Consider the following 16448-nt stretch of genomic DNA (forward strand, 5'->3'; position numbering starts at 1 on the left):
TGGGGTATGACTCTGTGGTGAGGCACACGAGGCCATGAGTCAGGAGCTCTGCGGGATGTCCCTCAGCCTCCCAAGTGATTCACTCTGAGCCAGAGCCCATTGCTGCAGAAAACAATAGCAAATAACCCACTATTCCTATTTCAGTGATCAAGCTGCACATGACTATATGTAAGTGTCCAAGTTTCAGTTTTATCCTCTGTGAGGAGGGTACAAACCCTCATATGGTTATCAGAATTTTTGCTGCACTTCAAGATCCTTAAAGTGCTACACATATGCAAAGCACAGCAATGCCATTGTAAAAACAAAAGCACATTGATTGTGTATTGCTTCCTGTGAAAGACAGAGGAGCAAGCAGGTCTCAAGGTTGCTTTCAGGAATACTTTCATCATTGACAATCATTTTGCAGCCAGGCTCCCAGGAACCACTCAAGAACCGGTAACTTCCTGCAAGTGGGCTGAGAGAAGCCCTGAGAACACAAGGACCCTCTGAAATGGGTTTGTCTGGCAGCGGTTAAGGCATGCGGACTAGTGATATTTTAGAAACCAACATTCTGAAGTTTCAGTCTGTACTGAGGGAGCTGAGCAGGGCTCCGACTTCTGCACCAACAGACTTGGAAGCACCTCATTTCTAAAACACGCTAATGATGGTGGTAGGGCTTCAGAGACACAAATCAATCACAACAATTCATACATTTCTAAAATAGGCTGATTAGGTGGATCCAACAGGAGCTAGATCAGACAAACATTCATCCCTCCCTGCACACTGCACTCTCACGGAGCGTAGGACAGAGGTTATTCATGCTTACAAGTAACCTGTATAATGAACACACATTGACTTCTTCACTCATTAGGTAATAGGAGTATTCCAAGCTCAATTCAATAAAATCTCCATAGCTAAAAGCTGTCTTGTTCACTGATGAAATGCCCCATGTAGTCAATTAGTTAAAAACAGTCTTTCCTACGATCACGGTGCGTTCCTAACATCCCAAACTAAATGTCAATATTGAGTTTTATTCAAAATAATTTTATTAAGTGTCTGGGGTTTTTTTAAACATGCACTAAACATACACTGAGCTCAGAATTTAACAGATGTTTTTGTTACTATTATAATCTAATCTTTTCATGCAGGCTGTTTTAGTAATTTTGCCACTAGAAGATAATAAAAAGCCATTTTCTCCCCTGCAGAGCTTACCTTTGGCTGACTCAGCTGAGCAGCTGCAGTTTCCTTTACTTGCTTTGAAATTATTGCATCCCAGTTGGGCAAGATATTTCTGCTAGTGAGAAACAAGTGGTTTTGGAGAAAATGCCAGAGGCAGTAGATCAGATAAAGTCTCTACCTTGCTCCAGTTGCATTAAAAGCTGGTAATTGGGGCTGCAGCTTTTTCAAGTGGTCCCACAAATGTTTCGCTTTTACAGCCAGGAAAAAAGAGCTCCTGAGCCTGCCTATCAAATAGCTTTTAAGATTACTGATTAAACTCTCGAGTTTGTATCTCAGTAAGGCATTCAAACAAGGATGTAACAGCTTCCAAAACAAACAAACAAAATACCAACAGAAAGTCAGCTCTCAAGTGCAACTGCTTAATACTGACTGACATCCAGCGTGTACCTCAGGGCTTCCCTTGCCTCCTGCAGCAGTTGCCTGAACACACCTCCACTTCTGACTGAAGAGAAAGTAGAAACAACATTCAAATCCCAGACTGTTTGGCTAACCCAACGCTATGTCTGGCCAACATGTAATAGCTATTGCCCAGGTCAGCGTATTGAAAAACAACAAGAAAAATAAATCAAAGTATCACAGAATCGTCTAGGTTGGAAAAGACCTTGAAGATCATCTAGTCCAACCATTAACCTAACACTGACTGTTCTCAACTACACCATATCCTTAAGCACTATGTCGACCCTACTCTTAAACACCTCCAGGGACGGGGACTCCACCACCTCCCTGGGCAGCCCATTCCAACACCTGACAACCCGTTCTGTAAAGAAATACTTCCTAATATCCAGTCTAAACCTTCCCTGGTGCAACCTGAGGCCATTCCCTCTTGTCCTATTGCTTATTACTTGGTTAAAGAGACTCATCCCCAGCTCTCCGCAACCTCCTTTCAGGTAGTTGTAGAGGGCGATGAGGTCTCCCCACAGCCTCCTCTTCTCCAAACTAAACCCCAGTTCCCTCAGCTGCTCCTCGTACGACATGTGCTCCAGACCCTTCACTACATCTCAGTGATAAAGACTATGATTAGGATAACATGAGAGAAAATTCAGAATAATTTTAGCACATAGGGAAATGCTGTGGTTTAACTCCGGCTGGCAACTAAGCACCACACAGCTGCCCGCTCACTTCCCCCTGGTGGGATGCGGAGAGAATTGGAAGAGCAGGAGTGAGAAAACTTGTGGGTTGAGATAAAGGCAGTTTAATAGGTAAAGCAAAAGCTGCGCGCACAAGTAAAGCAAAACAAGGAATGCATTCACCACTTCCCACCGGCAGGCAGGTGCTCAGCCCTCCCCAGGACAGCTGTGCTCCATCACACGTAATGGTGACTTGGGAAGACAAGAACGTCCCCCCTTCCTCCTCCTTCCCCCAGCTGCATACACTGAGCATGATGCCCTACAGTCTGGGATATCGCTTTGGCTGGTTCGGGTCAGCTGTCCTGGCTGTGTCCTCTCCCAACTTTTTGTGCACCCCCAGCCTCCTCACTGCTGGGGTGAGAAACAGAAAAGGCCTTGACTCTGTGTAAGCACTGCTCAGCAGTAACAGAAACATCTCTGCATTATGAACACTGTTTCCAGCACAAATCCAAAACAGCCCTGTACTAGCCACTGTGAAGAAATTAACTCTATCCCAGCCAAAACCAGCACAGAAAAAAAAAAAAAACAAAACACTTTAAGAGTGATAATCTATGGCTGGTTAGATCTGAATTATTCTGGCAGCTAAGACAAACTGACATATTTAGTTCAGCACTTTGTATATTTACAGTTAGCTTTATGTAAAAAAGCATTTTGTCGAGGATTAATGTCTAAACCGGGCGGATCTCCCCAGAGCTAGAAGACTGCTTGCAAGGCAGCCAGGACAGAGACTGGTGGTGTCCAGGCTCAACACAAAACAGCTCTCAGTTTTAAGAACTGGTCTGCAAAGGCTCTGCCCCTTCTTCCACTGACAGACCACTCAGTCCTGCTCTCCCACAAACACAAGAGACCCCACACTAAAGCCCTAGCAATAACATGAAAATCACTGCTCAGCCCAGCCGCCTGCCCTCTGTGGTGAGCTCTCTTCTCCCAGGTTTTCAGAAGTCTGTTGACGATCAGAGGACCCTCTCTGTAACTAACCCTCCCTCATATGCTGCCAGGGAGCTACATACTGCAATTAACGTAGTCCATGTCCTCATTCACCTACTCATCAGACACAAACATAAAGTATGAAGAAGTAAGGTCTCATGGAAACTCTCGTGACTGCCCAAGCACTTTAGCTCTAAAGTGAACCAGAAGCTTCCCAGTCCACATTATTATTACTAAAGAAAACGAAAACCTGGAAAGAAAAACACATTTCTAATACCTTGACAGGTCCATCAGTTCCCATTAAAAATAGAAAAGCTATTACAGAAAGAGAGCAGGCACCTGAATTATAGATCAGCACAGGCCCGGGTACCTGGGGGTTGTTTTACAGCGCCAGGCACAGACCAGAGCTCAGCTCACCCACGCCTCCGGCCTGGGGCGCCCACAGCGGGTGTTGAGGGACGCCCGCGGCCTCTGCTCACCCGTCCCACCACCCCCACGGCAGCGACACGCAGGAGGGGCGCTCGGTGGCCCGTGGCACACGCAGCCACCGGGGAGACACAGCCACAGCAAGAGACGCCCCTGGAGCATCCCCAGGGGGCACCAGCCCCTGCGCTGTCGGGGCGCCAGCTGAGGAGAGGCGGCAGAAGGGCCCGGAGGCGCCCGGGGGCCCGCACGGCCCGGGCCAGCCCGCTCGCGGCGCTGAGGGACACGAGCGCGCGAGGCAGCGCTGGGCAACGGCGCCAGAAGCGGCGGTAGCTCCCGCCCTTCCCCCGCCCCATCGCCCGGCCCCGCCCCGCAGCGGGGAGACCGCAGCTGGGAGACCGCGCTCGGGCGCCCCCTGGCGGCGCCCAGCCCCGCCTCGCCCCGCCCCGCCATTGGCCGCCGCCCAGCGAGGGGGCGCGGCCCCCCGCGGCGCTCGGAGGCCGAGCGGTGCCCATTGGCCGGCGGGCGCGGGGGTGGGCGGGGCCGCGGGAGCGCAGCTCGGGCCGGCGGCGGAGCGGAGCCGGCGGGCGAGGGGCGGTTGGGGAGCGCTCGCCAGCGGCGGTCGAGGCCCTTCCGCGGAGGTACGGGGCCTAGCGGGGTTGTGGGGGGGGCTCGGCTCGGCTCGGCTCGGCTCGGCTCGGCTCGGCTCGGCGGGCAGCTTGCGCGGAGGGGGGAGTTTTGGAAGAGTCGAGGGTTTCCGCCGCGGGGCCGGTGCGGCGGGAGGGGAGCGGTCTGGCGGCTGCGCTCCGCTGCTCCGCCCGCTGTAGGAGAAGGTTGGGGGGGGCCGTGCTCGCCGCCCGGAGGACTCGGCGCTGCGGGGCCCGCGGTGGGACCTGCGCCCACCCATAGGTGCGGTGCCCTGCTCACGGGAGAGCGGGGCAGCACCGAATCGCCACCCGCTGCTGTGCAGCACCCCGATGTCTGTGCACGGCATAAGCGCTAGTTAGAGTGACGATTTATTTTTTTTTTTAGAAAGGACTCTTAAGTTACCAAGTTTGACCCTGTACTAAAGCCACAGACAGTGGTCCCGCTGCAGAGTTGTAAGAGGAATCCCCCACCTTTGGCCGTACATCTCTTCTAAAAGGCATGTGGGCTTTTGGGCATTGGGAGAGACAGAGAATTCATCTCTTCCTTGGTGACTGCCCGCCCTCACCAGCAAGCCTGTGTGTGTCATTTGTCAGGAGCCCTTGTCCAGCCTGAGCATGTAACGGGTGGCCTGACCAAATGCTGTTAACGTTAGTCCTGCCGCCTCCCGTTCCGATGCTGGGAGTTCCTTATGAAGGTCTCTTCTTTATGGCCAACTGCCAGGTTGACGCTGACGAGCAGCAGAGTGGGGAGCAGGAGGTGCCCATGGAGTACTGCTGCCAGAGGATGTGTGCATGGAGAGCAGGGGAGAGGGAGGGGCTGAGGCTCTTCCTTGAGTTTCAGGTTTTCCTTCCTTCTGTACAAAGCTGCTTGGGTGCCTCTGAGGCTGGGTGGCACGTGCAAGAGCCACCGCTGAGCTCGGGCTACCAACTGCTGGTTTTGGTAGCATCAGTCTGAGCTCCTCAAAAGCCACTGTTCAGCTATCCCCATGCTCAGGCCCTACATGCCAGAAGTCCTGGGCATGCTGAGCAACGGTGGCAGGAAGCTTTGTTAGTCTATATCCCACCAGGACTGGTGGTATTTCTCAATCAAAGGCCTCATGTGACAGTCCCAAAACATAGATGTACTGAATTCGGTTTCTTATGACCACAGCTGGAATGGGGTTGCCAGAGCCTGCCCCCCTTGCCCCCAGTGGTCCAGCAGCTACAGCATGCCAGGAAAGAGGGAGAGGCAAGCTCAAATCCCCTCCAGCAGGAAAAAGAGAGGAACTGTGTTTTTTCTTGCTTGAAATGCCTGTTCTGGCAAAAGGTGGCTGCATCCCAGTTAACCATGCTTGGTGAGGAAGAGCTTATGCCAGCCCTGACTCCAGGAGGGACTTCACAGCTGAGCAAAGCAGAAAGAGGGAGTAAGGGAGAGCTGTGGAGAGATGAGGCTCAAGGCATTTTCTGCTGGCAGACTTCAGCAGTCTGGTTTCAGTGCGCTGATACTCATGGACCATCCCTTGCACATGGTATGCGTTAGGTATGCAACGGACACCAGGACCGTCCATTCTGTTTGACAGCAAGAACAAGGATCAGGTAGAACGGCTCACTACATTGCTACGCCTAAGCCTTAGATACATACAGACTTGAAAAACATACCCCAGACTCGCTGACCCAGGAGCTTAAGTTGAAATGCCCTGCCTGGCATGCATCAACATGGCTGTTTATAATCACAAGTGAACAAGGGCTCATTGTTAAAAGACGTGGCTTGCTTACTTCTTGAGTGGAGTGCCAAATAGTAGGTTTTTTTCCTTTGAATATCAGTTGTATTCACTGAGTTACATATTCACTGCATAATATTTGATCACATGCAGAACCAACAGATCCTGATTAAAAAAAAAAAAACAACAACAAACTCTGCCATGCCAAAATCTCCCATGAAAATTAGCATGCCAGTACAGTACATATTCCCACCCTCATTTCAACTGTGTAAGCTTCTGCCGCACATGCATATGTATCACTTGCTAATAAGCACTCTGACCCTGCTGACCTGTCAGGACAAACTTGGACAAACAGGAAAAAAATATTTACCAGAATGAATAAAATACATTAGAATTTATATCCTCATTTGTATATCTCATCACTGTTGTTCCAAAGGGAGAGGCTCTCACTTCCCAGTAAAGGAGACCATAATAACACTCAGAAGCTATCTATCTATACCAAATTCACATAGTACTTCCATTCCAAAGCCAAACTGAGTATTATTTGCAGTGAGTCACAATATTAACATGAAATCGGTTTGTATGTGGTTACTCAAGCTGAACACTACCAGTTGGAGCAGAATTGATCTTCTGTGTGGTGGGATGAGGCGAGTCACCTTCTGCAGATGGCTGTTTCTCCCTCTTCTAACTAAAAAGGGAGCATGTAGAGAGGGATGGAGTTAGTTGTCCAAGTCTAAAGGTAGGGAGTGTGAATCCTACCCCTCCTATTTTTTTACTGCTTAGTATGTGTATGTGCTGTTCTCTAGTCATTTATGCCTGAGGGGAGAGAGATGGAAGAAAAACGCTCTGCTTTTGCTTCCCTGGGAAAACTCCTTTGGGAAATACCCTGGGCTAGAACCGCAGCTGACACTTTTAGTCTTAGCAGGTAAGATTTTCCCAGAACAGAGTTAGCTTTTCTTTGCTTAACTTGTGGCATTTTAACTAGGTAACAAACCAGAGGGTGGAAGAATAAGGACATACCCTGCAGGTAGAAGTGTGATGCGTAATGAGCGCTCACTTTCATTTCTTCAACGTTGCAGGATTGTGTCCTTCCCCTGTCCAGCCCCTTCTCCTGTTGCTCCACACAGCACGTTCAGGAGCCTTCTGGCCTATGCAGGGGCCCAAATCCATGCAACAGCTAAAACTTTCATGGCAGCCCGGCTTGCACTCCTCTTTGAAAATGAACTTATGTTTCCTACCTCTTTGCAGGTACCGTCTTTATATCTAACAAAACGTTTTCATTTCCACTGGGATCCAGTACATGGAGATCCCTAGAAATAGAGTTGTGTCAAGTACCGTGCTTGCTTGAGAGGTTAGACTACACTTCTGAAATATATAAAATAAAAGTAAAAGAAGTAGGCTAAGAGCTGGGACTCCATAACCCAGAAACATGATGAGGAAGTGAGAAGACTAGTGGGAGCAGGATTAACTGCTTTGGTTTATCCCACTTGATGTTGCTGGTGCCAAAAATTCTTGACAGGATTTTGTTGCATTCACAGTCTTTCCACACTAAACTTCCTGAGCTGTAATTTCAGTTTTTCTTTTTCTTTTATTATTTCGTGTGTTTATCTTGCTCTTTCACTCAAAAGCTCCTCAGGAAACCCTGAGAGACCACGTCCCAGGATAGGTGAGACTCCAGGTATTCATAGTCAGGGAGTTTGGTGTTCAGTTGGGACCATAGTTTTCCCTGCCTGTTTGTTCTTTGGCCTGATTTGCATATTTAAGAGGGAGAGAAAAAAAACACGTGCTGCATTCAGAATGTAATTCAGAATAAATTTGAATGTATGTCCTGTAGGAGAGCAGCTCCCTTCCATGCACAGGTCCACTCAGGCTGACAGATCAAGGAGGGGGGGAATGGAGCCTTTCTCATCTCCTGACGGCAAGTGATAAATCCCTTTGCATAACTTCTGCATGTCTGTACTGAAATGGCAGGTTGAATGGGGCATTGCTTCAGCCACTGCTGATGGTGTCAAGGCCCCTGGCTTCCCCCAGTCTGGCTGCAGCACGGCCCCCGGTTGGAACATTGCAGTTAATTGTAAATTGCCCTCCATGCTGGAGAACACACACACACACGAGTGGACATGCTTAACACTGTCCAACTCCATCAAATCCATTCTGGTGCTTCGAGGCCCTGAAGATACACATCCTTCCAGAAGGAAGTTAGAGGCCTTGGGACCCTCCCTCTAGTTCGAGGGAGACCCCAAAGAAACCAGCTCTTCAGGAGCACTGGCCATTCAACATTTCTCTGGGAAAGCTATTTCCGCAGGGTAGGTTGCTTCATTTAGGTCTTCTGGGGCTAAACCTGCATCTTAGCTTTGTGCCCTTGTACCCTGGCCTGCTCTAGTGAAGAAAATTCTGGGAACTCAGAGGAATTGATTGGTCTGTCTGCCAGATAGCTCAGACGAGAGGTAAATGGCACGCAGCAGCCTTAAACAGCGGCTCTGTGGTTTCCCTTCTAGCATACTGAAGGGGTGATTTGGGGTGAAGGGCAAGGGGAGAATGTAAATCATCATTGTCCCGAACACACAGGACCAGGCATGTTGTCTGTTCCCTTTCCCCTCCAGCACCCATGACTGCAGGGACTCTGGACAAGGCAAATGGGGAAAGTGTTGGAGAACAGCTTTGCATTAGTGATTCGATGAACCACTAACAGCAACCAGGGCGACACAGATCCCTGTGATCATGGAGCTGCCTCGTGATGGCTGAGCTACCTCGCGGGAGGAGGAAATGACTCACGTTCCCGTGGCTGGCTGGCCTCGGAGCAGCACCCTTCAGCACAGGAGGGGCTAGGTGCAGCGAAAAACTGAACTTACAGCATGGAGTGCTTTCCTTACTGCAAACTACCAATAGCAAACATTTGTTTTCGCTACAGTTACCCTTATGTAGGTTTTTCTATTAAAAAAATACCCAACAGGCTGTCAAACCCCCAGATTATATGAGAAGGAGGGTGCAGAGATGTGAAGAGGGATGAGCATGCTGCCTTCCACTTCCCCTTCAGCAGAGATCAGACTATTTTCAGAATGATGTGTCTTGTAACTGGAAGCACTGGCAGCCCCAGCATAACTGGGGTAATGGAGGAAGGGCTTGGCTTGTGTGGGTTTATTCACATAGGGTGCTTTTTGCTATATTTTTTTTCCTCCCCTTTTTGTCATGCAGGGAGGACCAGCAGGAACAAGTGCTACTGCACTGTTTTGTTTCTACCTCAGCTCTGGCTCAAAATGGCATTGTGGGGTGTGTGTGTCTGTAACTAATCCTCAAGAAAGCAGGTGTGTAGTCAGAAACGGGAGGCTTGCTCCCAAAACCACAGATGTGTCCTCCCTGGGCCTGCATCCAGCTTGGCATCAGTTAGCTCCCAGGACCCAGAGGGATAGAAGGGAGGGGTCCTGGTACCCTTCAGCTGTCACAGTATGGTAACTCCTGAGCAAGTAATGCATAAGAGCAGTTTCAGACCAGCTGGCTTCCTTTACTATGGGCATGCAGTTATACTGGTAAAAAGCACAGCTGTAATGGAAGAGCTGATTCTGCCTTCAAGGGCTTCCATTGCTGCAAACTGAACTATCCCAGTATAGACCAGGCTGTTGAAAATGGGGTCAGAAAGTTTGAAAATTTAATTTAAAAAGGTAACAAACTAAAGTGAGGACTGACAAGGAGATTACTCATAACCTCAGGTTGCATTAGGAGTGTCTCACCTGTGCATATGTTCGCTACTCAGCCCCACCCCGATGCACATGCTTGCAGCTTCACTACTTCCCTCCGTATTTTCCTCTTTTCAGAGTGAGCTGGAGATGGTGGACCATCTTGCAAATACTGAGATCAACAGCCAGCGCATTGCTGCTGTGGAAAACTGCTTTGGGGCTTCTGGACAGCCCTTAGCCGTCCCGGGAAGGGTCCTTCTAGGAGAAGGGATTTTAACCAAAGAATGCCGCAAGAAACCAAAGCCTCGCATATTCTTCCTTTTCAATGACATCCTTGTCTATGGCAGCATAGTCATCAACAAAAGGAAGTACAATTCCCAGCACATCATTCCCCTTGAAGATGTCACTTTAGAGACGCTGCCAGACACCTTGCAGATGAAGAACCGCTGGATGATTAAAACCTCCAAGAAGTCCTTTGTGGTTTCCGCAGCCTCCCTCACGGAGCGGAAGGAGTGGATCAGCCATCTGGAGGAGTGCATCAGGCACCTGCTGACGAAGACGGGCCGGCAGCCCTCCACGGAGCATGCAGCCCCCTGGATCCCAGACAAGGCGACAGACATCTGTATGCGCTGCACGCAGACCAAGTTCTCCACGCTCACGCGAAGGCACCACTGCCGCAAGTGCGGCTTTGTCGTCTGCGCAGACTGCTCCAGGCAGAGATTCCTGATGCCCCGGCTGTCCCCCAAGCCCCTGAGGGTCTGCAACCTGTGCTACAGGCAGCTGCTGGCAGAAAAGAAAAAGGAGGCAGAGGCAGATCACAGGCAGCCAGAGCCAATCCGCTCTGACATCGCAGGCTATGAACCCTCCAGTGGCGATGACAGTGACAAGTCTGATGACGACAAAGCTGACCAGTGGCCAGCAGACACAGAGTTTTATACCTCAGAAGTATCCTGGTCATCTTTCCATAGCTGACCTCCTTGGGAGTCAGTGGCATTTAGACATTGGGAAGCCAACCTCTGGCTCCAGTGCATGTCCTTCTTGATGTTTTCTCTGGAGGCCGTGCCTACCAAAGTGGATCTTGGCCCCTGTGTGTGGCGTCTGTGTGAGGAGCAGAGATGGGGTTACCCCTCTGAGAATGTGTCTCATACAACATGGGCACAGAGAGCAGCAGCTCAGGGAAGAGATATGAGACAGACTGGTGCAGAGACCTGCAGATCAGCCTTGGCCAAAAGACCTCACCCTTCAGTGCCTTAGTCTTCCTGTCTGCAAAAACAGAGCAATACTAACTTCGTTTCTCAAATGCTTTGAGATCGGCTTTTGGGAGAAAAAGAAGCAAGAAATCCTGGAGTTAAACATGCTTGCCTGCTAGCAGTGTGTTCCTCTGTCATGTCAAGGGGCATTCTGGATGCCACTTTCCATAAACATTGCATCCATGTCAGAGATTCTCATTACAAGAATGCCAGCCTGAGGGGATAGCCGCTCATCCCTTCATGGTAAGGTTGGCACGGGCTTACATTTCTACTCCCAGGTCTCTCAACTTTAGAAACACTAATGGAATGGTGCTCCAAATGCAGGGAGCTCGTACGAGGCTCGGCGTAAGTGGCCTTAGCAAAGCACTGGAGCATCCAGCTCCTGCATGGAACGAGGGCATTTTGGTGGTACTGTGCTAGGAGGAAGGAAGGAGAGGGGAAAGAGACAGGTAAAATTATACAGAGGAGTGAGATAATGAGGGAGAGACTTACCACAGTTGACTCAACTAAGTGCACAGCCCCAGATCTCAAAAAATAGGCAGTTCCACCACTCTACCAGCAACTTGATGAACTCAAGCCTATCAGGTGAAAGGATAGCCCAGGGAAGACTTGTTAAAAGTCTTGAAAAATCCAGGAAAATACCCCAAATTAAGATCCTATGAAATACAGCATTTCAACTTCCACTTCCCTCCTGAGCAGGAGCCCAAGGCATTGAATGCTCGCTTGTGGGCTCACCTCATGTCTATTAGTCTCACAAGTCCAAAGTTAAGGTCTTTTATGTACTTCCAGGATTGGAGCCCAAGATTTTACAGTTAACCTGAGAGCAACATTAAAGTTCAAATTAAGTTAGAAATAAACCGTGTTTATTCAAGTATATTATCATAATATAGCATGGGAGTAAATATACTGAAAATCAGACAACAGCAATTGTTTTGCAGCAGACATTTCTACAAACTCTGTTATTACTTTTAGTATATTTTTGTATTGTATATTTTATGCTCTGGAAAAGGAACATGGCGGGGAGTACACTGCCAATGTTATAAACTTGTTTCCTTACCATGACCTGTTCCAAACAGTGCATTGCCTGCCAGATGGCCAGGCTTAGGGGTTTTTAAATTTCAGTTAAAAATAATCATTCTTACTGTCTTTTGTAAACTGCCACTGTTCCAATGAATTTGTATCATTTGACTGTGTGTGAATAAAGATATGGCCAACAGGAAGAAGCCAGGAAAATATGACAATAAAGCATGTTGTTGTTTAACAAGAGTCTTAAACAACAGCTGGGATTCAGGCCCAGCCGGCCAGCACGAGTTCTGACTCCTCAGCCCTGGGGTGAATGCCCTGGGTTTCTATTTACTGCTTGAAGGTAAACACAAGTGAAAAAAAAAATGGCTTCCTTTTTATTTAAACCATGTTATCATCTGACTGAGTTTTCCCAAGTCTTCTGCAATCCCCTGCAGTAGTCTGTATTAATTGCAACTGTATTTTTCTGGTGGGGGTACAGCTTAGAGTGGGTCAACAAACCTTATGATCTAAGCAGATGTTCTGGGGTTTTAAAGCAATAAGTACACAGAGTTCTGTTTTTTCCATCCCTCTCCAAGCTTAGTTCATAACTCTGTGCAGCAGTGATTGTTTTTATAATGCCTCCCACCCACCAGAAGGGTGTACATGCTATGCAAACAGAAAATGACCTTAAAAATAAACAGCCATTAGAACAGTTCACAAGCCAAAAATAGCCCAGCTGCTGAATCTGCATCCATAGCTGGCATTCCAGTTCCCTGCTCGTGAGGCGAAACTCCCTAGTTTCTTCCTAGTAACTGGCTCCAGAAATATATTCCAGTTTTGACCCTTCTCCTTAGTTCTCATAGAGATCAGCTTTTCTTTATCTATGTGTCCAAACGTCTTACTATTATCAGCCCTGGAAGAGCTATGAACTGTTCTTATCCCCTAATGAAGGACAGGCACACCTCTAACAAATGCCTTCTTGTTGAGCAAGAGCTTTTCTTAATCACAGCAGGAAAAAAACAAACACAGAAATGAAACACACTCCACCAAAACCAACCCAGATCCTTTTTTCTGTGCATGCTGTAGTTGATGGCCTTTCTGGAAATGAACACACCTTGCAGCAACTAGTACATCCCTGTTTCTCACAGGAGGTGAGTATGGAGAAGAGTCAAGGGTGGAAAGGATGTGACTCTTTCGTGAATAATTGAGAATAAGGGCGACTCACATCACATAGATGCTGCTATTTCAAAACATGGTGGTTTGGAGCCAAGGAGGTGCACATGAGCACTTGCACTTCCAGAGACTTCTTACATGCCTGCTGCCTTGTGTGCGTTATGGTGCCTTCTCCCAGAGCTTTCCTATTGCTAGCCGGCCGCTCGGCATTACTCCCAGCTCTGCAGCCGTGCAGGCAGTGTCAGGGTGTTGCATCACAGCTGCTGCCAAGTGGGGAGACCCGGAAAGGCTGGGGCTGCCCCAGCTTCAAGAAGACGCATGGAAGCCCCAAGTAACCTTGCGACTCTTAATGCATATGGTAAAAGGAGCCTGGTCAGGAAAACATGGGGAAATTTAAACAAAGACTCTCCCCCCCTTCCTGTAATTTTATTAGCCAAACTGGGGAGCTCAGCACTGGGATTAGAGCCTGGGGCTCCTGGCTTCTGGCCTGCTGAACACATGGGTTTTACATCATGGGCTGTGCTGTTACAGTCCAGCCTGGAGTTTTCCAGCTCTGATTCTATCTCCAGGGCATTAATGGGGCATTTCCTGATGGTTTCGGTTTATTCTTTTTTGAGCTAAATACCAGGAATTCATTAAAGTTTGCAAACCCATGCAACTACAAGAGCAGTAGCTTGAATGCTCACTTTGGGAAAACATCTGTGCGCTGGGGAGTTTGTGGGGTCACATCCTCCTCGTAAAAGGCTCCCAAACGTGATGTGTAGGGATCAGTTGCCAGAAGGGGTTCCTTGCTCAGTCCCTGCCTAAAGGTGTCATGGCCCAAAGGGCATAGCACCATGCAGCCATCCCCTCTGCACACCAGCTTTGGCACTGCCTGAGCCTGAGGTGCGCTGGTTCAGGAAACCGGACTGACTGAAGAGTGTTCCTCTCGAGCAGAAACTGGAGCCCAGGTACTTCTGGAAAAATGCAAGAGATTTTTGGCCCTCAGAAAATGGTTCCTTTTCAAGCTGGGCACACGAGTCAGAGGACTGTTCCTGTAGCCATCAGGAGCAAGAAGAACACTAGCTGTTCTTCTTTGTGCACTGAACACAGAAAGCAAACCTGGAATGTTAGCATCAGACCTGCTGAAACTGTGGGGGATTCTCCAGCAAAGAGACAGGAAAACAGAGTTAAGGGCCATGCAGTGAGGGAATCCTCTTCTGCTCACCAAAGTCAGTAGGAGGGTGAGGAAGAGGATGGCACTGCTGTAGCAGACAGTCACAAAAGCTGAAAGAAAGTAACGGGGAGATTTGCTCTGTGAGTAAACTGAAAAGAAAGGATCAAAGAGGCTCAATGAAAGACATCTGCTTCACCCAAGGCACCGCACGGACTCCAGAGCCTGGCGCTGACTCAGCACTTCACAAGCATTTGGAGGCAGCAGGGTGAAGCAAGACGGCTTCTCAGTCAGTCTTGCTCCCAGTTACTCAAACTCTCCGTTTTTATCCAAGCAGGAGTTCTGGCTCTGCCACAGCCCACAGCCTCTTCTGACTCACTACTGCTGCAAGGCAGTTCCTCATGTTCCTCAGCCTGGGATTTTGGGTTATCAGGAGGAACGGAGGAGCACAGATGGTCCCAACTACTGATGAGCTGAAAAGCGAGCGTCTATAACAAAAAGTACAGGCTGCTGTTTCTGACTCTTACTGCTCCAGGCCACGGATCTTTAAGAAGGGTGTTGGCAGGAAGAAGATGTTACACTACTGTCACTTCCGTGCTGGACACAATATGGCAAAACAGTTCCAAGAAACCCTTTTCCCGGACCCGAGCGCTGGAGATGCTCTTGGGAGCACCTGGGGAGGAACGCTGCGCTCCAGGGAGGCACAGGCTGCACACCATGGTGTAAAGCAGCAGGGGGGCAACACACAGCTGGGCCTGCCTCATGTTGCATGTCACAGGCAGGAGAAACCCCAGTGCCACACACGTGTAGGGGAAGGAGCCTCTCCCCTGCCCACCCCCTTGTTCATAAAACCTCCGGATAGACACAGCAGTCGGTGCTGCGGTCCCGAGACAGCAGCTGGAGGAGACGAGGCAGGCGGGGAGGCAGCATCGAGTACTGACAGACACCGAATGACTCCCTTTGAAGTTCGCATTTAACTTCATTTCCAGTAAGGCCCAGAAATGCAAATAAACCACAAGCAGGTTTTCCATAAACCTCTTATTGAGAGGTTCACGACCAAGAGTGAGTTACACAACCTCCCCCCTTTGCCATTGTAGGAAGGGTGGAGAAAAAGGAGGAGGGGAGCTACATAGGAGGTTTTGCTTTAGCAGAGCTCTTGTGCAGTGCCCTCTTGCACAGTCAAACCGCCCTGGGGCAGAGCATCCGCTGCCGGCAGCAATACTGCTGCCTGTAATCCTGCTGCCTGTGATCCTGCAGCCTATGATCCTGCTGTCCCACGCAGGAATGGAGCACTGCGCCCCGTTTGAGCTTTGTCTAGCCTCTCCTTTTTTGTCCTAAACACAATGTGTTTTGCTAAGAATCTTAGAAAAAAGTGGATTTGAGACAGCAAAAGCATTGACTCAAGGCCAGACAGGCCTCTTTTCTTCTAACAGACAGCAACAACAACAAAAAAAGCCACAGGTGGATTTTATCAGGAATTACACATAAGGTTAAACCAGACCCTTAGTGGTTTCATATACAAAGGCTCTTCCAGAGACGCCAGAGGGAAAAGTAAATGTGACACCGCGTTCTCTCCATGGATTTGTTCCCCCTCCTGTCGAAGCCCACAGGAGGAGCCACGTCCCCCAACACACGGCAAACCCCCTCGTAGCCATCATCCTGTGACAACTGCCTTACAGAGCATGGCCCAGCTGTGAGAAGGCAGCAAGGGTGAGTGTGTGTGCTGGGGAACCTCTCGGCAGCCCGAGGTCACATTGCCCTGTGTGCGGCACGCTGGCTCCGCACAGTGCCAGAGCTGCAGAATGGGCCCCGTGCCCAGGAGCACACACAGGACAGCAGTGCTTACGGGGGCGCCCCTTACAGTCATCTTTAAATGGCTTGAACAGCTCAGATACCATGGTGCGAGCCAGCAAACCAAACCCCCAACCAGAGCCACCAGCACCCAGGTCACAACTGCCTGCTTTCCATCAAAGTCTCTGACTTGGTGAGTGTTTGCTCAGGAGCAAGTTTCAGGCAAACCAATGTGAGCCTCTAGCTCCTTTCAGAAAATGGCCTTGACTACACTCGTTTACTGACCAGCCACTAAGAGCCAGGCAGCCCAGCAAGGATTCACTGTGTGTGGCTTTCTTAGTCCAAAGGTCTTTCATACGC

The 16448-nt window shown here is 49.3% G+C and overlaps 1 protein-coding gene and 1 long non-coding RNA gene across 8 annotated transcripts in view; one reads left to right on the forward strand and one right to left on the reverse strand.

The window, feature by feature from the left end:
- Positions 1–3979, reverse strand: part of LOC141948802 (uncharacterized) — a 59498-nt gene extending 55519 nt beyond the window's left edge. For 4 of the 5 annotated variants that reach the window (XR_012630556.1, XR_012630557.1, XR_012630555.1 and 1 more), the window contains exon 1: positions 1192–1421. This is a non-coding gene — a long non-coding RNA (uncharacterized LOC141948802). Of the gene's footprint in view, positions 1–1191; positions 1422–3611 lie in introns of those variants that run through there. The other variant, XR_012630558.1, reaches the window with a different exon arrangement.
- A 274-nt stretch (positions 3980–4253) lies between these two features.
- On the forward strand, positions 4254–12226 carry PLEKHF1 (pleckstrin homology and FYVE domain containing 1). 3 transcript variants are annotated; one of them, XM_074881919.1, is made up of 2 exons: positions 4254–4336; positions 9855–12226. In XM_074881919.1, exon 2 carries the CDS (start codon positions 9867–9869, stop codon positions 10686–10688), a length of 822 nt encoding a protein of 273 aa, XP_074738020.1. In that variant the 5' UTR covers positions 4254–4336; positions 9855–9866; the 3' UTR covers positions 10689–12226. The 3 variants fall into 3 exon arrangements, with proteins under 3 accessions (XP_074738020.1, XP_074738019.1, XP_074738021.1); XM_074881918.1 differs by lacking the exon at positions 4254–4336 and adding an exon at positions 7239–7290; XM_074881920.1 differs by lacking the exon at positions 4254–4336 and adding an exon at positions 7952–7964.
- The last annotated feature ends 4222 nt before the right edge of the window (positions 12227–16448 follow it).

The sequence above is a fragment of the Strix uralensis genome, chromosome 12 (genome assembly GCF_047716275.1).
Source record: "Strix uralensis isolate ZFMK-TIS-50842 chromosome 12, bStrUra1, whole genome shotgun sequence".
NCBI lineage: Eukaryota > Metazoa > Chordata > Aves > Strigiformes > Strigidae > Strix > Strix uralensis.